A 26,814-nucleotide genomic window follows, 5' to 3' on the forward strand; every position below is an offset into this window, starting at 1 on the left:
TGGTATGGATCAATTTGTGGCACATAGTATTTTTGGGGGGTTGGGCGTATGCAATAAAGATTTGTAAAGCAGATATGTATTGGAACTTCAAGTGCATGTATTTGTTCATATGAATGTGTCAGTTTGTGTGTCTGTGTAGATGAATATTTTTACATGTGTGTCTGTCTATACAGTATGTGTACAGTAACTCCCCTCTGCCATCAGCGCCTCCAAGCTGCCGCTGTTCATTCAGCTACATGCAGAAGCCAACTGGCCTGCTCCTGCCACAGGTACACCTGAAGGATAAGGAAACACGCTAGGCATGGAGAAGTTACACAGCAAACAGTGTGTGGTCCGGGGTCCTTTAATCATGTAGGTTGCACACTGAAGGCTAACATACAGTTCTTTAAATGTATATGTAATGGTAACCAGCGGGTACAATGCTGTGCAGTGAGTAAACCTCACTCCACGACACCTTAAGAGACGTGCTAGTGACATACCCTAGCGCCCATGGGTTTTAGCCTCCTTGCTAGCATGCCCGCCTCTCATGTTTGACGTTGCGAGTTCGGATCCGCTGTGTGACTGTGCTTGTCTTCACAATGCAGATTACATTGGTGCCAGCACATGGCAACCATTACATATAGGTAGAAAAAATAAAGTGCAACAGAAAAGTTGCATGCATGCTGCATAAGAAAAAAATGTATTCAGATTAAAGCCACACATTATCAAACTCTAATGTATATTGGCTGGTGACACTTGGTGGCCCGTATATAAATGATTTAGGATAAGGTTACAGAAAAATTACTGTGACAGTGGTTTGGAGAGAAAGAAATGCCCATAGACAGCAATGATACCATCTTTGGAGGAGGACGTAATCTGATGAGGAGTTTGGTTTTCTCTCACCAAATTGATCTCAGCCTACAAAATGAAAAATCATTTAAGGTGTAACTTCTCCCCCAGATCTCCACCCACTGTATAATTTAATTGAAAAACGCTAAAGAGTGGGCAAGAGGCAGAGAGGAGGGGGTTGTGGGGTTGTGTAAACTCCTGTGAATGAAAATTATTAGAGGGTGTTAACATAACATAACGTAGATACCAACCGGTTGACTATTTCAGCATTGGCTTTGCAAGGTTCAGGTCAGATTTAAACCAATACATGGTGTTGTGAGCCATTTTAAATGCATACAATGTCGATTTTTATACATTTGGTAATTATGTCAATATTAACGCCAGCATTGATGTGTTTTATCACTGTAGTCATATAATTTATTTTATTTTAAAAAACACTTTTAAGTATGCCGTACATCTTTAAAGCTACGGCTTGGAAGGGCTATCCTAGCTGCCTGCATGCTCATGGGTATGCATTTAATTTATTAAAACTTGTTTTGGCGTGGAGTATAGAATCAACAGAGCTGGGCCTACGTTATGAAAAGTGTGGGAATTATGTCGAGCCCATCTCTGAACATGCCGCTGTCCAGTTTCAGTGGTCTAGATACAAAGCTGAAATATTAAGTGTTAAGTTCAGTTAAGTTCTTCTTTATTTGCCACACTTACACTTTCAGTGTACAGTGAGCTGCAAGCTCTGCATTGGACCCTAGGAGCAGTGAGCACACACACACAGTGTTAGTACAATGGCATAAATCTCTACATGTCTGCCTGTCATTTCACTTTCCTCCTCAGACACAGGGCCTTGGTTGTAGACTGGACTATTAGGCTCTTACCAAATTAGATGGTGCACGCGGAAGTGAAGTCACTGACGGAAGAGGAAGTTATGTTGGAATTTGTGAGCGCAATTGTAGACGGCGCTGTGAGTGGAGAGACTGTTGCTCTCAGCACATTACATCAAGAAGGTAATGTTTTTCTAGTTTTAAGCCATAGTAAATTTAGTATTTGTGTTGATATGTTAGATGGCCACTTGGTTGCCTTTTGGTGGTTGTGTAAGGACCACTGTAAGGGTGTAATTTGAATGAGATCCTTTGTAGCTAACGTTAGTTAGCTGTAGCCACCGGTAACGTTTAACGTTAGCTCACTTTGGTTATGCTACCTCCAACTCCATTGCTTCAGCTGCTCATTTTGTTAGCTAGCCGGATAGCTAACTAAGCGGTGTTAAACTCGTACGAGTTCATATTATATTTTCAGTTAGTATATAATACAGCGCAATCACGTCTGTAAGTGTATGTCAGCAAAGTTAATAATGGCTGGTGTAAAATGCTAGATTTTGCTGCACCAGCTAGTGATTGAACAGTTCAGTGTGTCCTGGCGGTTTGGCGCGCAGTTCCAACCTGGTTTTTAATGGTGGTAACTTTATTTAGCTCCATTCACCAACCCAAGCTACCTACTCCTTTACTGCGAACATTTCGCTTTGCTGCATCTTCAGTTTAGAAAATTGACATTTTTATGATCACCGGGTACATGCTAAGCATAACTTTGCCTCTGTATTTGGTCCACACTAATTTAACTTTCCTTAACTCCGGTAATAGTTAGCAGGCTCTGTCAGGTAGCTCGAAAGCTATCGTGTAAGTTAAGGTTGATGGTCAGCTGATGGTTGAGGTCAGCTTTGTTGATATATCGGCAAAAGCAATTTAAGCTGTTCTGATTGAATCAATGCTTTACATTTGCAGCAGTCAAGACAGCTGTAAAGGTAATGAAGGTATGTTAGGTTTCATTTTGAATGTATCCTAGCGTGGCCTAGGATGCATTCAAATGAAACCTATCTGAAGTATAGTTAGCCAAGCTCTTTTTTTAGTTTCATTATCTCGTGTTGCTCTATCAGCATGATCACCTATCTCTGAAATTGAACGTATGATGCGGTGTAGGATAGCTGATTCCAGCCTCTAATGGTGTGGCAATATGACCAATTTGTTTGTCTTACAGAGGCTCTTATCGTACGTCACCTGAACCAAGATGTCATCAACATCCCAAAAACATAAAGATTTTGTGGCCGAGCCCATGGGCGAGAAGTTAGTAATGGCTCTTGCCGGCATCGGAGAGGTTCTCGGAAAGCGTCTGGAGGAGAAGGGTTTCGATAAGGTCAGTCTCAGATCTTTACCTAAAGCGGATCGCAGTGTATTTCATGCAGTTACAGGGTTTCAAATTTAGGGTAAAGTCATGGAATTTTAAAATCCCATTATCCAGGCCTGGAAAAGTCTGTGCTGTATTTTCTACCTGTACCAGACTCATATTGCTCAGACCTCTCCTATGCATTTGCTTATTATACGGATGTTGAAAAAAGTTCCATCGATTATTCAAAGGTCTAATAATAACTACGGTTAGTAAGTAGTTAATAATGACCGTGGCCATTGCCAATGGGTTCTGTGATTCTAATTCACATCTTTTATATCATTCCGCAAGTAGTCCGTTCACTAAACACTATAGGTACTATACTGTATAATTAACACTATAAGTAATATACTGTATGTATGTGTTGTACTGTACTGTAAGTAATAGCATATTTTGGTGAGTGAAAAGGAGGAATTATGCAGCCAGTTGCTACAGTCATAGGAAGACTATACCAGTGGTAGCGAGTAGTAGTGTGGGATCTTACATGATCTGACTTTATGGCATGTTACCAATATCACCCACCTCTGGTGTATGGCCACTATACCATACTGTTGTGTTTGTAAGTGATGGGCAATGGGAGCATTTGAAATTAAAGAAAGACAGGGTAAATAACAAAACACAGAAGTTCTTTTTCATTCCACTCTATATCCTTAATTTCCTCATCTTTCTCTCCTCCTTTAGGCATACGTAGTACTGGGCCAGTTCCTAGTCTTGAAGAAGGATGAAGAGCTCTTTCGTGATTGGTTGAAAGACACATGCGGGGCTAATGTCAAACAGCAAGGTGACTGCTACGGCTGCCTTCGAGAATGGTGTGACTCCTTCCTGTAGACGATTAGGTCCATTTTTTTTATATATATATAAATGAATATAATTCACACTTGTTTTACCTCTGAAGTCCACAGGCCTACTGTGCTGACTGGTTGTGAATAATCCTGGTTTGGTAGTGATAGCATTGAACCATAGCCCCATAGGGCAACGGGTAAACTCGGCTAGTTTACCGCAACTTGTCATCCGCAATGTCAGTCTACCTTTATGTCTAATTTAGCTCCAGACTGTATGCCGAGTATCTGCGTATAACTGGAGAGGGCCTTGCTTTGATTTTTTTTTTTTTTGTCTTAATTATTTTGAGTTTTGATATTCAGCTACCATGACAGTTAATACAGGTTAGGCACGTTCACCTGGGCATCGTCTGTGCTTCTCTACTGATTGTCTTTCACTGCTCGGTTAAAGTATGCCTTTTTAGACTGTTATTTAACCTTGAGAGAAGATCAATGTCCATAGATGGTTGAATTGTCACCAGACACTTGTAGTTCAATGGCTGTTTTTAGCCGTAGCGGCCTGCTTTCTTTGCAAGCCTTTCTTTTAGTAAATGGTTTTAATCTCTGCAGCTCAGTAAGGGCCCCAGTCTGTGTACATTTAATGCAAGTTGTGCTTTAATAAACAGCATGAAAGAAGAATGTGGTGATGGTGACTCTTGCCCCCCCCCTCCCGACAGTGAAATGCCTTAATGTTGTATTACAAACCCCGCCTTTTGTTGGCTTATCATGAGAGCTAGCTAATTTTGACCAGATCCATTTTGATCAGGTTTTTAAGCTATTTTGAAGGATATGTTTTTACTTAATCTGTGAAATTAGTCTCATTGGGTGAAGGACGGCATTGCTTCCCTCGCCTGTTCCAAACATCACAGGTTGGCCCCTCACTGGCTGGTCTGTTTTCTGATTGGCTAACTGAGTACTACAGCAAAGCGGGGCAGTGCAGTTTCACTGCAGTAAAAGTCATGTTGCTGCTAGATATGTTGAAGCACACAGGAGCAAAAGCTACTACTCCCTGTCAACTTTGGCCAAACTGTACGCAAACATGATTCACAGAAGGTTTGGTTTTGTCACTTGATTTTTCTTCCCCCACTCACTATTATTAAGCATCTATGAATTGGGCGTGGAATATTTGGCTGTGCGTTTTGTGCTTTTTTTTGTTTGTTTTGTTTGTTTATTTTTTTTTAATGAAGACATGTTTAAAAAAAATAAAATGTAAAAATCATCACTGCCTGTTCTCTTCCATTATTAACTTTTCATTTACCTCGGATGCATCAGAAAACGAGCTACTGTTGCCTTTTTGTAGTGATCTGCATTTAAAGGCAATTTGTGTCAATGTTTTTTTCCCCTGGTGGTAACCTCCTATCATACAGATAAACTGAACCCACATTTAAAATATTCCAAGTAATGTCACTACCCACACTTACATACTCCAGTGTGTACATTTCCTCTTTCTAATGTGTTTTTCCAACAACAAATCACAATTGCGTGATTGACGAGCACGTGTTGCTAAAGTGCATGATGGTGATGGGGCTGCATTATTCAAAGGCTTTTTGGTCTAAACATTGGTTTGCATGGCTGCAGTACACACATACAAACCTCCAGATTACACATTAGTTCAGATAAAACCTCTGTTTAGCCATGTTAGTATCCACAATGCTGAATTAAAAAGAATACACACGTTTTGTATTTGTGGTGAGGTGTTTTATTTGAGCATAGGAAATTTTCCACATTTTGTTAGAGACCAAATCTGCATTTGGGTCCATAAAAAGATGACAGTTAACTATTTTAAATTAGTTTGAACCGAGGTGTCCCTGAAATGGAGATAATATAATTGAACTGTTGCAGTATTCAGAAATATAAATTATTTTGCAGGACGGGGGAAAACACAAATGTGTGGTTAATACTCTGAGTGCCTTAACACAGAGGGAGGGAAACTCCCAGATGGTTGATGGAGTTGCTCAAAGAGTTGGGTACTGAAATATACAACACCATAAAGCCGCTTCAGCATGCGGACTGTTTACCACCACCCCACAGCAAAAACGAATGATTATCTTCAAACCGTTCAATACAAGTTCACCTGTCACCGATAGATAGTGAAGCGCTGTACCTCATAAACTGAGTTTGCAAACGGTCTGTGAATATCCATCCCCTTGTTTGCTGTTGTGTGATTATCAAGCCCCTGGACTAACACGGGATTGTGAGTATACCAGAACCGGGTCAGATCTGGCTCCGTCTCGGCTACCATCCGGTGACAGATTCAGCGTAGTCAGTGGAAGGTTAAAAGCGGGTTTGCATGCAATCACACATCCCAGACAAACGGTAAACTATGGAGCGGGTTTGCTCCAGAATCTGTTTTACACAGTTTACTGTGCCTCGCCGTCCTCCAAGGCCTTACCTCGACACCTGAACAACAGCTAGTACGACTCTAGTTACACACTCTTCCACACACCAAACCAAATCAGAATTAAAAAGGAAAAACATATGCAATGAATAGCTGAGAGCATATTAATGCATCGAAAAAGAAAAATGACATAAGGCCAATGACTGGCACAATATTAGTATTAAAAGTTTCACATAATTACAGTTGACATGGCTACCCCACCACCTAGTTCCATTTGATTATCCAAAAACATGAAGTGTGCTTGTTTCTGAGTGTGTATGTGTCTGTTTGTGTATGAGTGTGTTCAGCATGTACTGGTGTTTATCTCTTGATTGATGATCACATAATCTTATAATTTAGTTTTTATATTTTTGTTGTTTGTAACAGACATATTTTAATGTATAAGCTTGCACCTCAGATAATCAGCTTGTGGTAATAATTGTCTCATCACTTGTCATTAGTTCAGTGACTTATGTAACTGCATGAGTGTGTGTGTGTGTGTAAAATGCATGTATAGAAATCTGCAATCTAGAGTAGGCATAATATCCCCCTTCTCTTCTCTCCTGCGTCTGCGTCTGCGTCTGCCCCGGTGCCAATCACAGGAGAGCGCAGAAGAACTTCTTTTCCCTGAAGGGGTTCTCCGAGGTGGGCACCGGGGTGATCAGAGGATCCTCGAACACGTGCGCGTCACAGTATGCCATCAGGTCCGCTGCTGCCTTGGAAACCTGCAGGGCGCAATGTAATGTCTACATTGATTACACTGGCAAACCCAGACAGCAGCTTCTATTGTACAGAGTTAGGTGCTAGTGCGGGATAGTTACCCCGTGCCCAAAGCCCCATATCACATACTGCAACCCAACAGGATTTGGTGCAGTATTGAAGGTTTGGACATTTAGCAAAATGATCGACAAACAAACATTTTCAACAGGATAGACTGTGGTATGAAGTGTAACCCTTGCCGTGTCTGTTTATCAGCCTGGTAAAGGTCCTTGAAGAGTTAGGATTAGGGTTTTGGTTATAAGCCCAGTTGAAACTGAGCTGAAAGACATGATGTTAAAATGAGCTCTGTGCTTTGGCAATAAAACATGAACAGTAGTCCACTGCATACACAAATTCTTTAAAACTTTTTTCCAAACATAGCAGGACAAAGTCCTTGTAAGAAGCACAGGGCCAATGGGCTGACATAGACGCACCACTGAGACAAAGTAATACGGGTAGATCTGATCTGACGGGAAGACCAAACAGATGCACAACCAGCGGTCTGAGGCGTGGCTGGAAACTGTCCTTCCCTGTTTAAAAAACTCTCAATGTCTTTGTTCTAAACCGATAACATCTCTACTGTTTGGCATGTTTTCTTTGGTCTAGACCGGAAAAACATCTCTACTGTTTGGCATGATCCAGAGGCCCCCAGCACATCACTGAGCAGCCTGGATCTTTCAGGGGTCCCCCTGTTGCTGTGCTCCTCCTGACAAAATACTCAAGTTATGAATTGAGACTGAGAGATTAATACAGTTTGGTTGTATGAGGTGTGCTTACAGCTTGGTTAAAATTATGACCTGCATCTAATGGTAAACAGACTGCCTTTATATAGCGCTTTTCTACTCAAAGAGCACTCAAAGAGCTTTACAGATGAATGCCTCAGACATCTACCCATTCACACACTGATGGCAGAGGCTATTATCTAAGTTGCCAACCTGCACATGGGGGGGGGGGGGGGGGTTCAGTGTCGAGCTCAAGGACACTTTGACACTTGGTGACTAGCCCCTCTGCTAATAAAACAGGATGCTAACCACAACGCACTGGCAATATGTGTGACGTAAAATTATGACAGTACACGGCTCAGGTGGCCCTAAGTAGTTAGTGCCATAATGATAGCACACAGGTATAAGACTTCTCTCACTGTCATATAATGTCAGGATTCTCAGAGCGCCACACCATACTGCCACTACCACACATGTCATGACAACCCCCACCCCCGACCTTTCAGATTTACTCGGGATTTCACGGCTTCCTCCAGAGGATTATACAGGTGGCCATCCAAAGGGGTTGACATGGATTCCACTATTATTCAATTATTAGCACAAGGTGTAAGAGAGAGGTATAGCCCCACTGCAAAAATTCAGCTTTCAAAAACAAGAAAGAAAAGTAATAAAGTGGGGGATATATGCCAAAATGATCTGCCAACAGAATAAGAACATTTGATTTACCAAGATTATTTAAAACAAGTAAAAATATCTAGCCCCAAAGAACCGAAATATATCTTGAAACTAGTGTGGCCAGACTAAAAACAAGTACATTTGTCTTGATTCTGACTTTGACAAAGCAGTTGTGTACTTGTAAGTGGTAATCAAACAGCCTTATAATTATGGCAATTCTAGTTTCAAGCATTAACTTGCTCAGAACCATTAATAAGATCTCAGCAACAAGTTATAATACCTTATTGAGATAATTAAGGACTGAAACGCTGGAAGCAAGTGAAATGCTCTAACATCACAATATCTTGTCACAAAAACCAAGCATTTATTTCCTTGATTTAAGATATTTCATCTTACTAAGATTTCAATTCTTGCAGTGCCCTCTATGCCTGTATGCCGACACCTGTTTTAGGATTCTCAGATCGTCACACAACACAGCCAGTGGTGTGGTAACCATAGAGTGACCTAAGGGGTGAGACAGGTCTCTGTCTCTCACCTTGATGCGGCAGAAACTGGCTTCAATTTTCAGCTGTTCTACCAGCTTCCGGGCCTGTCCGACACTCATGGTGCTGTTCACTGGGGTATCTCCTTTCATCCTGTCAAGAAACACACAAACAAAAATGATTTCTCTGTGTTTTAATACATTTTACAAATCTTACATCAGTGATTTTGGTTATCGATGGTTGATGTGTGCCAACCATGCAGATATATACAGGTGATTTAATAAAGTCTAGATAAGCTATTTTAGATATAATCGCATTTTATTATTTATAATTTTTTTATAATAGCATATTTATTTTCAATGACAAAAAGTTTATCACAAATATGTGAAGTAATATATCAAATACTACAAACACAAGAGAACTCTGGTTTGTCTTGTAAACTCTGTCTTATAATCTCCAACAAACACCTCCCATTTTCGATCTCTCTCACATACACACACACACACACGCACGCACGCACGCACGCACACACGCATACACACACACACAGACTGTTTCTTTCTTTCTCTCCAGGGACTCTCCTCCATGGGTGTCATTACTGCTTCCTGTTGAGCGCTTCTATGCCCTAGAAAACCTGAACCTGATCTTAAGGATGGGAGGTCACAGCTTGATATAACATGACAAGCATCAAGACATCATGCCACAAAAAAAACCTACAATAATCTGTTTTATATGTTATATGCATGTGTGAAGATTACGGCATGTATATATGGAAATACGAAAGCTATGGCATGGATACCAAAATACATCCAGCTCAGAAACAGTACAACCCATAGGCTAGCTCATTTTTCAGAACAATATCTCGTTCCTCAAAACTGAGGTTGCAACTTAAGCTGATAAGGACATGGAAACCAAGTGCCTTTAACCAGTAGGTATGCATAAATCAATGTAATCTTTGAATGCATCAGAGGAACAAAATCCATGAAACACAACAGCTATTCTCTCGTGATACAGACACAGTGTACGGGCGGATGTGCTGTGAGCATTTTCAGTCTCCACAGTGATAAAGCGTGACGGCACATCATTCCAGAGATTCGCAAACCCAGGGAAGGAAAACTGGGCCAAATTCACATGCATTTACAACCCTCATGGCATCCTGCTTCAGACCATTTCGCTTGTGTGTAAGACTGTGTGTTTGTGTGTCTGTGCGTGCGCTTGTGTGTGGATGTGTGTGGAAGCTAAAGCTGTATAAATGGATATCCACACTGCCCCCCCCCCCCCCATTACAAAATACATAAATAAGCAACGAACAAAATGTATTAAGAAAAAATACATAATTGTGAGAGAGAATGACCAGAGGAACAGAGAGAGAATGGGAGCCAGAGACAGGCGGACCATGGGAGGTGTGATTCCCTCCGGTCAGCAATCCCAGGCCTCCCTTCTGCCTCATTCTCCTCATTTTTTCTTCCTCTCCCATTTTTCCCCTTGCCTTCCTCCCCCTCTCTCTTACCCTTGTTGTATTCCTCTTCTGGTGTTATCTCTCCCTCCTCTTCTCTCAGCGCCTCTCTCTCCTTCTGACTGTCTGTGTTTGTGATTTCAAACCAGCCGGACCCCACCCTCATAGACGATGTGGATGCTCCCTCGTTCTGCTCAGTCCAGTGCACTGCAATTCTGCTACAGTGAGCACCAGTCTCTGGGCATACATGCAACTCCCCTCTGCATCTAGTGGAACGCGCCAGGAGGAGGGAGGTGGTGCCTTTGGAATTGATTTCTTTGAGTGGGCTGGACCATACCACATTCAGGGGCAAAAGGGGGATTTGGGGATGGTTTGGACCCTATGAAAAGAAATCAATAAGATGTGGGTAAGCAAATGATACTGAAGTGAAAATCGCCGGCGCTTTGTGTGTGTATTGATGCACTTAAAATCCCTAGCTGTAAGTGCTACATACTGGCTGTGGTTTCAGCCTTGCATTAGTCATTCCCATCAATTCCCCCTCCCCCCTCCCGTATCCTGTTACCATGGGAACTGCTGCAGTCTCAGCCTCTTTGTCTTTCAAGCACCATGGCATCATTTTGCTGTAATGGTCTCTCCCACCTTGGCAGAGATCTTATAAGCCCCCTCTTCAGCCGCGACATTATTCGCCTCAGATGGTAACCCCACTCTCCCCTCACCCTGCCTCATCTCACTTCAAGTCCTCCCATCTCCCTCAGTCTCCGTCATCACCACACACACACACACACACACACACACACACACACACACAGACACACTCAGGTTCCAGAGACGCTGATTTGTACAGATAATACCAGACTGATAGGAAATGGAAGACCAGGACAGAGGCAAGGTCAGGGTATTTCAGAGAGAGGAGAATGACAGGAAAAGGATGAAGTAAGAAACTGTCTGACATTTAAGAGATTTTAATGTTTCTTTATGAGAAAGTAAACCTGACAAAGTAGTCTGCCTTTGAAAAAAGAAAATTCTGTGAACAAATAAATCAAACATTTTCCTTACATATTTGACCAAATAGGGCTTTAAAAATGAATAAATCAAGAAATTCACCGGACACCTGTACTCAACAAAAAGACTAACTGATTTCTGACTAAGTGATTTATTTGCCAATTCAACTGCTCTTTTTGCCTATCATGTTCCCTAAAGTGACATGTTATTTCAAAACCTAGACATATTGACGATGATAGTTGCAGTTCTGGGCAATCAGCAAATGCGTTGTTTTCAGAGGCGCCGGCGTGGGTGGAGTCTAGTGTTGTGTCTTCTGCTTGGTCCTTTTCGATTGCCGTAGTTTCTGTTGCTAGCGTTTTGAAAACAAGGCACTGTGACACATTCAGTGTAGTTTGTAGGGATCTTAGCTGTATTTTTACTTGTCAGCAAGTTGTAACGATGTATTTGCAAGATGTCCTGAGGAGGTAAAGGATAAATGTGAAATGGTGAGTTTAAAGATATTTGTCACATAGATTTCCTTTAGCTAATCAGCTAAGTTAGTTAGCTAGGCAGCTAGCTAGCAACCTAAATTCCCACCAAATGTTTATTTACTGCAGGTTATTTAGCTTGCTAAGATATCGATACATTAGTTGTTGTTAGATGTTAACCTAGCTATTCAACCCTCTCTTTCTGTTCATTACTGAGATCTCCTAGTGCACTTATTTTGACTGTGGTCCATGTTTCTGTTACAGTGCTACAAGATGTGTTTTGTGTAGCCCTGTAACTACAATTAGAAAAGTCATGCAAGCTCAGAGTTGGTCGTTCATGTGCCTTTTCCTCCGTGTCTGTGTAAAATGCTGATTTTCGCTGTGTCGTGTTGGATATCCCGTGACAGCACCCCAAGCCATCACTAAATCGACATTTTTTAAATGTCACCGTTGTATTCAGAGTTTCCACTCAGGGTTTTAAAGCTGCTCCTCCAAGCCTGTAAAATCTCAAAGTAACTTTCCTCAGCGGCGGTTCTTTTCCCTGTATTGGACTTACTAGCTTCTTTCTGCTCTAGGCGAGTACAGCACTGTTTACTCTTGTCAGGGCCCTTTGACACACAGAAACTCTCTTGAACTGCTTCCTTTGACAGGCAGGGCAGTAGCATGAGGCAAGTGGCTGCAGGACTCCAGGCTGTGGTCTCTGACTAACACAGACGTCTGCAGTCCTCAGACCAGACCAGCTCAGGTGTGTGCATGACCGCCCCGCGAAACAGGTGAGGGGGCGGTTTCACATGCAGACGGAGAAGAGGCCTCTGGTGTTTACCGTCGAAACCAAGGCACGGCGTAGCGACGGCAGTCGTAAGAGTCCGCAACCGGAGCACAGCGGCTTGGAGACTATGGGAGCCGTGATGGGGCCCGTGTTGCTATGGTTGCAGGACGTTGCCGCGGTGACACTGCTGAGGGCAAGGCGTACGCTGCTGCAGGTGGCGGTGGTGCTGTGTACCCTGCTTCTGCTTCTCTGGGTATCCATCTTCCTTTATGGCAGCTTCTACTACTCATACATGCCCTCCGTCAGCTATGCCACACCTGTGCATCTGTACTACAGGTAAGGAAACACACACACACACACACACACACACACACACACACTGGGTATATATCTTCTTCTAAGGCAGCTTTTACTACTCATACATGCCCTCAGTCAGTTATGCTCCACTTATCTACGCTATCTCTATTACAGGTAAGAACATACGCACCCATTGTTTCTCATCTTGTATTATGTAATAGTCTAAGAACTCAAATAGACATAGTTCTGTAAACCTTATCCAATGGCAAAGTTCTTGTAATCAAGCTTAGTTTGAATAGTGGCCGGCTGTTAATGCAGAGGCTGTCAGATGGCCAAAATTGCCCTCAGATCACAGATGACATTATGCACAGCACGAGACAATAAAGCAGGAAGTTACAAATACATTGTCAGCCTTTTTTGGGCCCCCACAGCTGATCTGGCTTCTCTGAGCTTTGGAGATTCGACTGAGTTTCTGGGTTATGGTGCAGGCAGAGATCTTTTGTTACACAGGTGCACTCAGGGAAGCGTTCAGAGGGCCGTAGTTCTGCCTGTCCATCTTTCTCTATGGTTCCTGAACTTCTCAAACCTATGATCCTTTTTCAAACCTGTTTAAGCTGTAATTATGTTTTGTACAGTATACACAATCTTGTTCTCAGAATTGTTTTTTTTAACTCTTCTGTGTAATGTTTTAAAATGTCCTATCGTTACGAATGTGTAATAATCTCTTTGGTCAGACACTGAATTGGCTCCTGGCTGTGGACTAACAGATTAATGCCAGATCTGCCCCCTGTATCACTGACATTCACATTCATTTATTTTAGCAGACGTTTCCATTCACAGTGACTTGCAGTGTTGTACAGACATACATTTCTTTCCATAGGTGTGCGAGCTGCCTGGGTCTCGTACCCTTGGTGTCGTCAGCACCTTTCTTTACCAGTTATAATATCGCAAAACACAGAGGGATTTTGACTGGTGATGAAAGAGATGTGATGAAACGTGCTTCTCCCCTGTTCTTACCCCCACACCCCTGCAGGACAGACTGTGAGTCCTCTGAGTCAGCGCTCTGCTCCTTCCCCATGGCTAACATCTCTCTGCTGAAGAATGGCAAAGACCAGGTGAGTTATGAGGGTCTCACCAAACAGACAGCCCACAGTTGGCTCCCCTTCATATGTGCATTTGGATATGTGAATGGATGGATGGATGGATATATGAATGGATGGATATATGAATGGATGGATATATGAATGGATGGATTTATGAATGGATGGATATATGAATGGATGGATGTATGAATGTATGAATGGATGGATATATGAATGGATGAATGGATGTATGAATGTATGAATGGATGTATGTATGAATGTATGAATGGATGGATATATGAATGGATGAATGGATGGATATATGAATGGATGGAGGTGTTGATTTTCGTGGGAGCTTTAATGTACCCAGCAAGTCGCACCTGAAGTGGCAGTTTTTGGACAGGCAGTGTATAGACAGGCAGTGGAGAGGGTACTGTGGCTAATGGGTGGGTCTGGTATGTGCTAGCAGAGACTGATCCTTTGGACAGATTTGGGGCAGAGCCACACCCTCCTGAGACGTGAGGAAGGGTGCAGTCTGTTTGGAAAGGTTATCTCATGTCCCAGTGTGCTACTAATGTAATCTTATGGCAGGGGAGTGATGGTGAACTGTTTGTTTGTCAGTGCTTTGTTTGCTCCCATACTCTGGTTCTCTTCGTCTGGCTGTGTTCTGTCGTCTTGCCACTCTTTCTCTTTCATTCTTTACTTTCTCTTTCATTTACACCGTCTCTCTCTCTCTCTGAGTGTTTTTTAACTGATTTGTGATGTCTCCTTTTCTACTGTTCTTTCTAATCTATACTATTTTCTACCTCTGTCTTTCAATGTATTTCATTTTATCTTCTACCCGACCTTCTCACCCTTTCCCTCCCTCTATCCATCCATCCTTCGACGATCTCTAACTCTCTCTCTCTTTTTGTCTTCCCTCCCCCCCTCTCTCAGGTGATGATTCCTGGTCAGCCGTATCAAGTGTCTCTGGACCTGGAGATGCCCGAGTCTCCTGTGAATGAGCAGCTTGGCATGTTCATGGTCAAGATGTTCTGCTACAGCAAAGACGGACACACCACCGCTTCTGTCGCTCGCTCTGTGAGTGACAAGTGTCTCTCTCTCTCGCTCCATCTCTCTGTCTCTCGCTCCATCTCTCTGCCTCTCTCTCTCTCCATTGCTCTGTCACTGTCTCTCTGTCTCTTCATCTCTCTGCCTCTCTATCTCTCTCTGTCACTGTCTCTCTCTCGTTCCACCTCTCTGTCTCTCTCTCTCCATCTCTCTGTCACTGTCTCTCTCTGTCTCTCTATCTCTTGGCCTCTCTCTCTCTCTCTCTCTCTCCATATCTCTGTCTCTCTCTTTCCTTGTGTGCTTTTTCTTCATTTCTTAATTTTTTTGCATCTCTCTATTGGTTTGTCTCCCGATTTCTTTCTTTATTGTTTCCCTCTTTAAATTCACGGTCCCTTTCTTTCCTCTTTCTCCCTGTCTCCTTTTTGTCTGTCCTCATCTCTTTCTTACTTCTTTTTTTTCTTTCTTGCTTTATGCCTTTCTTCTGCCTCTGCCCCCCCCTCCAATGTGTTCCCAGTCTTGTGATGCTGACTAGGTCAGTGAGGTAAGGCTAGGGACTCCACACAAACCACAGTGCATAGCTATGCATTTCCACAGACATGTATTCTGAGAAGATAGAGAGAGAAAGAGTTAATTAAAAACAAGGCTTTCTTTCAGTGTGTTCAAATCACTGACACAGACAGCAGTGACTCACTGGCTAGTGATCCCGCGCGCACTCACAAGTCTGTCACCCCTGACTCCCCTCTCTCACTTATCTGATTTCATACTTCACTTTATTAGTTTTTTTGTATTATTATTTTACTTTATTTATATATTTGATTATTATTAAGTCTGTCGCTCCTGACTCCCCTCTCTCACTTATCTGATTTCATACTTTATTTTTTTATTATTTAACTTTTTAATTTGAACACACACCACCTCCTCCCGCATACAGGTTGGTTGGTTGGTTGGTTGCCCGTAGAGCTCAAATGATTCCTCATGTAATGGATTGCTGCTTGAACCTCTCTAACCTTTTTTGGTGTGGTCAAATGGCAATGAAGCCACATCGACATTTGTTACTACAGAACATACCTTATAATTACCTATTTAATCAGAAAAACTATGTGACTCCCTCCTGTTTGATAGAATTGTATCATATGCCTTGTCATGCAATCTGTGATGATGTAGGTTGTTTGTGTGACTTCCTGTTTCCCATCAGGCCATGCTGCACTACCGTTCGAGCCTGCTGCACACTCTGAGCACGCTGGCCTTCTCCCCTCTGCTGCTGGCCGGAGTCTCCGAGCAGAAACAGAACCTGGAGGTCGAGCTCTATGCAGACTACAAGGACAACTCGGTGTGTGTGTGTGTGTGTGTGTTTGTGTGTGCGTGCACGTCTGTCTTATGCGGTCTTATGCTTGGGGTTCAGTGTGTCTGCAGTAGTGTCTCAGTTTCTCATGATCTGTTTGTGTGTGTGTGTGCGTGTGCGTCTTAGCTTGTGGGTCTGCCCTTGTGTTTGTTACTTCACATTTTGGTGTTTGACTGTCTTGAAGTGTGTGTGTGTGTGTGTGTGTGTGTGTGTGTGTGTGTGTGTGTGTGTGTGTGTGTGTGTGTGCGCGCTTCTGTCTCCTACTGTGACACAGATTGAGAATTTCACATTTCACACATTATCTGAAACCTTCCCCTCACCCCATCTACACACGTGCACACACGCACACACACACATACACACACACACACACACATACATACACACACACACACACACACACACACACACACACACACACACACACACACACACACACACACACACACACACACACACACACACACACACACACACACACGCCCTCAGGAGATGAACACAAGCTGCTGCCGGTCTCATGATTGTCTCTATTTTCAATCATGTAGTGGAGAGACGTACTGATAACTTCTGCCCCTCTTAAACTTTTCCTCCTCTTGGTTTCTCTGAAGCACACTTTCACTTCACTGTGTGATTCCATGAATCTCCTCTTCAGGTTCCTTCACTCGTGATGGTTCGAGGAGCGAGCGTAGTAGACTGTATCCTCTCCTCAAACCCACTGGTTCAGCTGAAGGCGATCAGGCCCTAATTCAGATCGGTTCCTGTTTCAGCTGATTTCATGGGCAATCCTCCTCTCACGCTCTCATGTGTGTCTTCGTCTGCTGCAGTAGATGGCTTTGATGGCGTAGCATTCCAGGCTGTTTGCCTTCTTAAGCCACTTTCTGAACACACAAGCAACCAGTGTCCAGCCCCTGGAGATAAGGTGGATCTCATTCAAATAAGTGTGTAAATCTTTGGTGAATTGCGCCATGACTACGGCTCTACAGGTTTGATGGGCAGGGCCACACTTCATTAACAGCGTCAGACGTTAGTCAACAGCTTGCCAGCTTGTTTCCCATTGGCCCCACAGTATAAGGTGGCCTTGCAAGCTTATTTCCCATTGGCCCCACAGTATAAGGTGGCCTTGCAAGCTTATTTCCCATTGGCCCCACAGTATAAGATGGCCTTGCCAGCTTGTTTCCCATTGGCTCCACAGTATAAGGTGGCCTTGCCAGCTTGTTTCCCATTGGCTCCACAGTATAAGGTGGCCTTGCCAGCTTGTTTCCCCATTGGCCCTACAGTATAAGGTGGCCTTGCCAGCTTGTTTCCCATTGGCCCCACAGTATAGCCATGCTTGATGTTTTTCCTGGAAGGAGAGGAAGTGTGGGGCAACTGTGAGATGCTTGGAAGTGGCTTTTAGTGAGGAGCCCAGTCCTTGCTGAAATATGCAGAAAAACGTCAGGATTGACCATGCTGGGTCTAACTCTGGGTCCATACAGAAGTCACTTTCAATACGTGTGTGTGATGAATGTGTCAGATGTTGTAAATGTGTGTGTGTGTGTGTGTGTTACAGTGCCAACCTGTTGTAAGTAGATGTGATTGAGTAAAACCTCTTGTGTGTGTGTGTGTGCGTGTGCGTGTGCGTGTTCGTGTGCGTGTGCGTGTGTGTGTGTGTGTCTGTAATACAGTACCAGCCTGCTGTGGGTGCAGTGATTGAGATCCAGTCCCGCAAGGTGCAGGTGTACTCTGCCCAGCTCAGGATCCATGCCTACTTCACTGGCATCAGGTACACAACAGATACACACACACACACACACACACACGCACACACGCACACACACACACACACACCCATCAGTCACTCAACCCAGCTCAGCTGAGCTCAGGATCAACCTCTCCCATACCTCATTATCACTCCACATCTGTCTCCCCTGCCCTCCTCACACTCTCAGCTCTCTCTCTCTCTCTTTCTCTCTCTCACTCTCTCTCTCTCTTTCTCGCTCTCGATCTCTCTCACTCAGAAACTTTGCTTTCATAGTCACTAGAATTTAGTTCACTGCTTTTTCTCTTCAACCCCCCCCCCCCCCCCCCCTATTCGTTCTCTCTCTCTCTTGACCTCTTTCTCTCCTTCTCTCCTCTCTTCTGTCTGTCTATCTGTCTCTCTTCTCTCTCCACCTCTCCTCTTCTCTCCTGTGGTAGTGGAAACTAGCTCCGGGGCTTTGAAGCAATTACATACATGAATATCACTCGGGACCAAAAAGAGCAGAGTTTTTTTCCAATGTATTTTAATCACCAGTTCCGTTCATTCATTCATTCAGCCATATCCCCTCCTATCTGTCTCCTCTTCTCTTCTCCCCTCCACTCTCCTCTCCTCTCTGTCTCCTCTCATCTTCTCCCTCTTCTCCTCTCCCCTCCACCCCTCCTCTCTCCCCTCCACTCTCCTCTCCTCTCCTCCCCTCCTCTCTCCCCTCCATTCTCCTCTTCTCCCTCTTCTCTTATTCTCCTCTCCTCTCCTCTCCTCTGTCTCCTCTCCTCTCCTCCTCTCCCCTCCACTCTCCTCTCCTCTTCTCCCTCTCCTCCTCTCTCCCCTCCACTCTCCTCTCCTCTTCTCCCTCTCCTCCACTCTCCTCTCCTCTTCTCCCTCTCCTCTCCCTCCTCTCACTCCTCTCTTTCTCTCCTCCTCCGACAGGTACCTGCTGTATAACTTCCCTCTGACCGCCGCTGTGGTGGGCGTGGGCAGCAACTTCTTGTTCCTCAGCGTGGCCGTGCTCTTTGGCTACCTGCAGATCATCTGGGGGGGGCTGTGGCCCCCGGAGCAGGTCAGGGTCCGGGTAAGCTCAGCTAAGATCTCTTCTTCTCCTAACAAACCCCAGTGTGTGTGTGTGTGTGTGTGTGTGTGTGTGTCATTTTGAAAGTGTATAACTGGGTTGTTTGCTTCAGGTGATGATGGGGGATGCCACTCGTTTGCAGCAGAGGAGAGAAGAGGCTCGCAAACGCATGTCAGCAACCAGCCAGCAGAGTGAGTGTGTGTGGCCATAGTACACACAGACACACACTCCCACTCAAGCACACACACGCACTCACACTCAGACACTCATGCACACACACGCTGGTGCAAGCATACGGACACACGTGTACACACACACTTGTGCCAGCATACAGACACACACAGACATTCAGATGCACCCACAAACAGCCACACACACAGATAGATACACACTTGTGCACACACACACATCCATTGCTTTTAATGTATTCTCTGTAATAGCACATAGCCTAATATTGTGGGGGTAGAAGAGCATTGAAGCCTCAAAAAATGTAGCTGGATTTCAATGAGGTCAATGAAGGAGGTCACTGAATTCCTATCGAATAGCTTTTATTAGTTTCCATGTTATCAGAACTTCACAGCATTTCTGATTGAACTGAAATTAAACTAAAACTGCCTTAGGCAGGCATACTTTGCCTCTGTGTCATATGGAGCACTCACTCCAGATGTTTGACAGCACTAGAAGAGGAAGACTTTTATCTTGACAGTGCTACTTAACTGCTTGTGTTTATCTATGTGTATCCATCTATGTGTCCACTATGGAAGGTTATATTTTATTTTATGAATTTCTACGAATAATGAACATCAAGATCTTATTCCTCTCAGTTAAGAAGCCTGACACTGAAAGGGAGCCCTCTACAGGCACAACACAAGAACTGCAGCCTACAGGCAGTGCACTGAAAAAGGGTAAGAGAAGCATTGTGATGTCACCACTGTAGAGGTGCACAGGGTGGATTTTTGTGTGACCTCTGCATGACCTGTGAATATATGTGTGTGTTTTGTGTAGGTGAACTAGAAACCGCTGTGATTGGCTCTTTAAATCAACCTGATGTGCTACAGGACAACAGTACAGGTAGTGTGTGTGTGTGTGTGTGTGTGTGTTTGTTTGTGTGTGTGTGTGTGTGTGTGCTATATTGATATGCCCTGTTTAATGTGTGTGTGTGTGTGTGTACGTGTGCTATATTGATATGCCCTGTATAATGTGTGTGTGTGCACGCTATGTTGATGTACCCTGTATTGTGTGTGTATAGTTGTGCAGGCCCCATCAGACTGGTCGGAAGCAGTGTTGCTGGATGCTCCCAGGGTGATGGAGACGGAGGTGAACGAGGTGGAGCCGGACCCCTCTACGGATGCCACTGAGACCCCTCCATCACTACACACACAACACACACTCAGCAGCGACTGCAGCCTGAGGCAGAGACGCTGACACACACACACACACACACACACACACACACACATCTATGCACAGACTTGTAGACAGGCATGTAGGGCACAGTTACATGGATAAGCAGTTACATACTTATACATAATGTAACACGCACACACACACACGCATTCCTAACGTATCCACACAGACCAAGATGTCTCAGTTTTACAGCACTTAAAACGAATGTAGCTCTGTTTGTTACACACACACACACACACACACACACACACACACACACACACACACACACAAGCATTCATATATTTACCTGCTCACATTCCTTGTATTACTATTGTCTATATTGTACCTTTCTGTTCCATTGTCATGTGTCAATACCAAGCGTACCTCACTCTTAAACCCTCAGCCCGTGGGGTATTATGTTGTTCCTCACTCTGAAACCCTCAGCCCATGGGGTATTATGTTGTCTGTGGTCGAGGGCTCAGCCCTCTTCATGCCCTGTACTACCCATGTGCAGGATCTTACACTGGAGGCTAGTCTGTGTTGGTTTGATGTTTGTCTTACATCTCCAGGATGGTGTTAGTCCACAGATGCTCAGTAATAGGGAAGCTTAAGAAAGACACACGCACAAACACACACACACACACACACAACATTTTATAGATGCACAAAGCGCACACACACACCATTTTATGGATGCACAAAGCACACACACACACTGACCGTAAATTCACCAATTGGACTGAAGTGATAGGAGTTCTTCCAGCTTGTTGTGCGTTATGCTTCCTTACCTTCCTTAAGTGAGTACTGGTCCATAGCTCTGTGCGGACATCACTCTGCTTCTATGATTGGTCAAAGACCCAGATGCATCATAGGTCATCAGCATCCGCTCTGCAGCAGTCCTGTGGCACAATGGGAATGTTCTAGTATATTGTGTGTTGACATAAAAAAAACTATGAGTTTCTGAGAAGGCGAATGAACGAAATTAGTTGAAGATTGCTGGAACTGAAATGGTGGCACTCTGTTGCTCTTAATGTTATTTTGAAGTGAAGATTTCTCCCAGTCAAATATTTCCAATTTCTTTTTTTCTGACCTCATATATGCGCAGTCCAGACAAGTGGTTGAGTGGTGTTTGCCGTTGCCACCTCACCTCACCTTTCTTTGGGCTGTAGTGGAATCAGTTGTACATTACTCTAACAGGTTACCCAATATCTAAGTATGTATGTTATTTAAGCCTTAATAAAAGCTATTGCAAGGTGTATCTGAAAAAGTAAACTGACATCACTTTGCTTCTATGATTGGTCAAAGACCCAGGTGCATCATGGGTCATCAACATCGCTTTGTAGCTGACCTTTGGCACAATGGGAATGTTATAGTATCAAGTGTCATTTTAGATCTACTGCTTTAGCTTTGATTTCAATTATTTTATTTTAAACAGCCCAACGTTCCGAAACATTGTTTAACGAAGGTTGAAATGGCCATATCCAGAGATTTTACTGTAAGAGTTGTATTTGTTTTTAGCAAAGTAGGTGCTATGTTATTTAAACAGGAAACGTGTGTGTTGACATAACAAAACTACGAGTTTCTGAGAAAGTGAATGAAGGAAATTAGTTGAAGATCGCTGGAACTGGAATGGCAGTTGCTCCTAATTTTGAAGTCCTTTGAAGTGAAGATTTCTCCCAGTGAAAGATTTCCATTTTTTTTTCTGACATAATATATGCGGAGTCCAGACAACCGTGTTAAGTGGTGTTTGCCGTTGCCACCTTACCTTTATTTGGGCTGTAGTGGAATCATATGTACATTCCTCTAACAGGTGACCCAATATCTAACTATTAATGTGATATTTAAGCCTTAATAAAAGCTGTTGCAATATGTACCTGAAAATGTGTTGTTCATTTTATTCTACATGTCCAGCTAAGACGCTAAGTATTTTTAATCTTTTTAAAAATAAAGACTAAACGCTACACATTTTTTAAATGATGAGCAGCAAAGTCTGAGTTTCCTGCTGCACAAGTTGTCTGTTCATAAGACCAATCTTTGCGTGTGACGTACAGCTTTAGATACAAGTCTCAAGATTTCAGCGCACTGATGTGCCGCCCTTTCTCAGTGTCACCACAAGGGGGACCCATTGTGTCAGTTTGGGTTTAGAGTCTCCACACACCAGTACGTGGTGTCTATATTTACTTTCTGCAGCTTTGCCCGGCATCTCCTGGCCAGACAAACACAGGCCTGCCTAGTCTTTGTTGTGTAGAGGAGAGATCTAAGTTAGAGGATCTGTATCTGGGTTTGGGCACACACACACAATCACACACACACACACACACACACATACTTACCAGTCCACAAACTATTTTATATATGAATGGCATGGTCCACATATGCACACACATAAGAACGGAAACACTGAAGAGAGTAATGACGGCACTTGCACTGACCTAGTTGAAGTCAGACACAGTATTTGGGCTATGTGTGTTTGTACAGTATTTGTGTGTGTGTGTGTGTGTGTTTGACAGTATCTCTCTTTCCCCTCTACCTAGATTTTTACAGTGTGTGTATGTGTGTGTCAACACTCACTCCATTTGTGTGTGTGAGTGTGTGTGTCCACACTCACTCCATGTGTATGTGTGTCCCATCTATGAGTGATACGTGTCCCATGTCTCTGGCCTTACTTCTGTACGGGGTCTGTGTATATGTGTTTGTCTCTGGCCTTGTCTTTGTGCAAGTGTAGTCTGTGTGTGTGCTTGTGTGTGTCCTTGTCTTTGCGATGGACCTGTGTGTGTGTGTGTCTGGTCTTGTTTTGCAGAAGCTGTGTTAGGGTTCTGATTAGGCTGTTCCCTTCTGACACTAAGCACAACAGAAGAGCTGCTGCTGGCTCACACAGACTCATGTTTCTCTCTCTCTGTGTGTGTGTGTGTGTGTGTGTGTGTGTGTCTCTGTGTCTGTGTCTGTGTCTGTGTCTGTGTCTGTGTGTCTGTGACATGCTATATGCAGTGTCTTTGTGTGCAAGCAAGATGTAGTGGCTGTTCATTCTGTTTGCTTTTGTGAAGATGAGAGTGTGTTTATCTCATTCAGTGTGTCTCTGTCAGCGTCTCAGACAGGTGTGTGTCAGATTCGGAGGCAGGTGTCTGTCTAACGCCGCGTAAAGCTCTCTTCCATTCAGATACAGGTCACAGGGTCACCGCATCAGCTGGGGCTTTTAAATGGGGGGGGGGGGGGGGTCCCCTCTTCTCCCCATTCTACCCATCCCCCGCCTTAGTCTTTCACACTCTCTTTCTCTTTTTGCATTTAATCATGAATCCTTTCTTTCTTCATGGTTCCTGTCTCTCCTTATGTTTCTCTCATCTCTTGTCTTGTTCTCTACCCCTCTCCTATTCATCATTTAATTGCTGTTTCTTTTCATCTTTTCTCTTTACTTTAACCTCTCACTTCCTGTTGCCATTCTCACTCTATTTCTCTCTCTCTCTCCATGCCATACCCTCTCTCTCTCACACACACACCCTCACCCTCTCTTTTTCAGACTCTCTCTCTCTCACACACACCCTCACCCTCTCTGACCCCCTCTCTCTCTCTCTCAGACACTCTCCTCCCCCTCCTTCTCCTCCTCCTCCCCCTCTCTGCCTGTCCTGTGATTAGCTTAGACCAGCTCAGCACAGATGTCTGTGCCGTCTGCTCTTCTAATGGTCTTAACCTGCCACCACTCAGATTACCGGCTCTGTACCCCTCAACCCCCCAGCATGCATTGCACTAGGCAGCATGGAGCAGACACAGCGCTGGACATTTATTTCATTAGGAACTCTGCTGGTGACCATGTGCATGTGTGTTAATGACTAGTATTTGTCAGGTGAGGATTTGTGTGTGTGTGTGTGCTTGTCTGTGCTTGTGTGTGCTTGTGTGTATGTGTGTGTGTGTGTGTGTGTGTGTGTGTGTGTGTGTGTGTGTGTGTGTGTGTGTGTGTGTGTGTGTGTGTGTGTGTGTGTGTGTGTGTTCATATACATATTCAAACACAAATGCAAAATGACAGAAATCAGTGATGAAACTCCATGGCTGTCCAGCTACCTTCCTTAAAAAATTAAGTTAATCACTTCCAGTGTACCTGCCTATTGGCTTTGGATCACCATGACCTGAAATAACCTTTGATGTAGTAGAACAATCTTAGATCAGCTGCTCTGTCTCTCTCAGTGTGCGATAAACTAGTCAGTTTCCTCACACTCATAATTACCTGCTAGAGTCTAATTTAGCCTGCTAGCTTACTAGCAGTGCATTGTATCCATGTTTTTCTATGGTGCGTCAAAACCACTGATTCTCCCCTCCACACACAAATGAATGACTCATCCTTTGTTTTGTAGACGCTTCAATTAGCGCTTCGATACCACTATTTCTCCTATGCGCATCTTTATTATATTGGCATGGGAAGTTCTTACCATTGCATTTCTATTTCTGAGAGTAGAAGACCACTTCATTTTTAGAGAATTTAGAGAGTGCCTGAGAAGAACAGCGGATGCTCCAGCTCAGCTAATGCATTGTATAGGCCTACCTGAGAAGGGATGGAAACATAGCCGACTGCTGAAGAGTTATGTTTTAGGGGCACTTGGTAATGCAGAGATGGGATGAAGCTTACAGTCATGAACTAGCCTAGCATCACAACATCTAAGACTTTCCCGGGTTCAGATTGTGTGTGTGTGTGTGTGTGTGTGTGTGTTTGTGTGTGCGTGCGTGCGCACGCGCACAAGCTCTTAATGAAATGTCCCCTATCTTGATGAGGCCAGCTGTGGCTCCGTGGTTACATCAACCCCCCTGTCGAGCAGGACCCCTCGACACACACCATCTGTTTCTGAAAGCCTACAGTAATTACCCCCACCAAACCCAACTTACACACACACACACACACACATCATGCTAAACTGATAAGAGGCCACCATCCCACCCCATGCTCTCTCTCATTATGCAACAAAAACTATCTGTGCAGCAAAGCGCACACACACACACACACACACACACACACACACACACTCACTCAGGTCGCATCATCTCACTCTACAGTGTTTCAGGCCACCTGCCTTTGATTTTCAGAGATGGATTTACAGAGTTTCATATGACTGCGGATCAAGTAGTGAATGTTTGAACTCAACCTCAGAGAATGTGTCCCTTTCATGCGTTGATGTGGCCCAAGGGAGGTGAAACATGTCACAAGCCACACCGTGAGACAACACAACACTACGTCACGCATCAAGATTAAGTCACAGAGAGTGGAAGGCATTACAGTCAGTAAGGGAATTAAACCGTAAGTCTATTACACGCAGCAGCCTAAACACATTTGCATAAAAGTTATAAATACATGCTAAAGTAAACAACTAAAGTGTGTGTGTGTGTTTGTGTGTGTGTGTGTGTGTGTGTGTGTGTGTGTGTGTGTGTGTGTGTGTGTGTGTGTGTGTGTGTGTATGTGTGTGTGTGTGTGTGTGTGTGTGTGTGTGTGTGTGTGTGTGTGTGTGTGAGAGAGAGAGAATAGACTCTATGTCCTTATAAAACACTGATCAAAGTAACCTAACTGCCTAACGCTAAATCCATAATAGGCGGTTAGAGCAGTCGAAGGCGTGTGGCTGTGGTGGCAGCTGTCTCTTGGTCAGGCAGTCATTGTGCCAACAGAGAGTCTCAGTTGGGGTTGGGTGAGGGGGGAAGAGGGGCTAAATTAGGGGCCTCCAGCTGCACGTTTTAGGCCCCATCCACAGCCATAGACATAGCAGTAGCCACAGCCCCCCCACACACACACACACCAAACACACACACCACACACACACACACAGGGACTAAGAGTAGAGGTAAAGTATGTTGCTGTTTCTCTCTCTCCTCTCTGCTGTGAGGGCAGTGGTGTTGGGAGGCCTGTAATGATAATCACAGTCTGCCTCTCTCTTTCTCTCTTTCTCTCTCTCGCTCTCTCTCTCTCACACACACACACTCACACAAACGGACTGAGGGTAGTGTGCCTCTCTCACTTTCTCTCTCTCTCTGTATCTCCCTTGTCTGTCGTTCCCACTCTCTCCTCCTCCTCTCCTTCTCTCTCTCTCTCCTTCTCTCTCTTCCTTGCATACATTCTGCGGGCAGTACATTGGCTTGGGTAGTCCACCACTATCCCATAATCCCTCACTCAACACAAACACACACACTCGCACTCACACACACAGAAAACATGGGAGCTTTATTAGTCTCCGGTCTCCAATGCCATATACACACAAACACACAGAATGGCATACACACACATGAAAAATTGGACTCCCACTTACACATGCACA

At 44.1% G+C, this 26,814-nt stretch overlaps 3 protein-coding genes across 3 annotated transcripts; 2 read left to right on the plus strand and 1 right to left on the minus strand.

Moving 5' to 3' along the window:
- The first annotated feature begins 1,729 nt into the window (after positions 1-1,729).
- On the plus strand, positions 1,730-4,493 carry LOC105907417 (barrier-to-autointegration factor). The gene is made up of 3 exons (XM_031571623.2): positions 1,730-1,829; positions 2,854-3,009; positions 3,721-4,493. The coding sequence occupies exons 2-3, from the start codon at positions 2,884-2,886 to the stop codon at positions 3,865-3,867; spliced, it is 273 nt and encodes a 90-aa protein (XP_031427483.1). The 5' UTR covers positions 1,730-1,829; positions 2,854-2,883; the 3' UTR covers positions 3,868-4,493.
- Positions 4,494-5,533: 1,040 nt separating this feature from the next.
- gng3 (guanine nucleotide binding protein (G protein), gamma 3) lies at positions 5,534-10,603 on the minus strand. Its single transcript, XM_012835744.2, has 3 exons — positions 10,383-10,603; positions 8,926-9,025; positions 5,534-6,959 (listed from the first exon to the last, which is right to left on the minus strand). Exons 2-3 carry the CDS (start codon positions 9,022-9,024, stop codon positions 6,831-6,833), a joined length of 228 nt encoding a protein of 75 aa, XP_012691198.1. The 5' UTR covers position 9,025; positions 10,383-10,603; the 3' UTR covers positions 5,534-6,830.
- Positions 10,604-11,612: 1,009 nt separating this feature from the next.
- Positions 11,613-22,411, plus strand: bscl2 (BSCL2 lipid droplet biogenesis associated, seipin). Its single transcript, XM_031571622.2, has 11 exons — positions 11,613-11,815; positions 12,448-12,902; positions 13,897-13,978; positions 14,882-15,025; positions 16,191-16,325; positions 18,002-18,099; positions 19,003-19,144; positions 19,254-19,332; positions 19,966-20,046; positions 20,147-20,212; positions 20,391-22,411. The coding sequence occupies exons 2-11, from the start codon at positions 12,589-12,591 to the stop codon at positions 20,564-20,566; spliced, it is 1,317 nt and encodes a 438-aa protein (XP_031427482.1). The 5' UTR covers positions 11,613-11,815; positions 12,448-12,588; the 3' UTR covers positions 20,567-22,411.
- Positions 22,412-26,814: the final 4,403 nt, after the last annotated feature.

Source organism: Clupea harengus, chromosome 8, assembly GCF_900700415.2.
Source record: "Clupea harengus chromosome 8, Ch_v2.0.2, whole genome shotgun sequence".
Classification (NCBI taxonomy): Eukaryota; Metazoa; Chordata; class Actinopteri; order Clupeiformes; family Clupeidae; genus Clupea; species Clupea harengus.

What these genes read in the sequence shown, in the direction of transcription:
- bscl2 (XM_031571622.2), top strand. Translation starts at nt 12,589, where the DNA reads ATGCAGACGGAGAAGAGGCCTCTGGTGTTTACCGTCGAAACCAAGGCA. An exon ending in TGAAGAATGGCAAAGACCAG is followed by an intron (nt 13,979 to 14,881) that starts GTGAGTTATGAG and finishes CCCCTCTCTCAG; the next exon opens with GTGATGATTCCTGGTCAGCC. An exon ending in GTCAGCAACCAGCCAGCAGA is followed by an intron (nt 19,333 to 19,965) that starts GTGAGTGTGTGT and finishes TATTCCTCTCAG; the next exon opens with TTAAGAAGCCTGACACTGAA.
- LOC105907417 (XM_031571623.2), top strand. Translation starts at nt 2,884, where the DNA reads ATGTCATCAACATCCCAAAAACATAAAGATTTTGTGGCCGAGCCCATG. An exon ending in AGGAGAAGGGTTTCGATAAG is followed by an intron (nt 3,010 to 3,720) that starts GTCAGTCTCAGA and finishes CTCCTCCTTTAG; the next exon opens with GCATACGTAGTACTGGGCCA.
- gng3 (XM_012835744.2), bottom strand. Translation starts at nt 9,024, where the DNA reads ATGAAAGGAGATACCCCAGTGAACAGCACCATGAGTGTCGGACAGGCC. An exon ending in CCAGTTTCTGCCGCATCAAG is followed by an intron (nt 6,960 to 8,925) that starts GTGAGAGACAGA and finishes TGCGCCCTGCAG; the next exon opens with GTTTCCAAGGCAGCAGCGGA.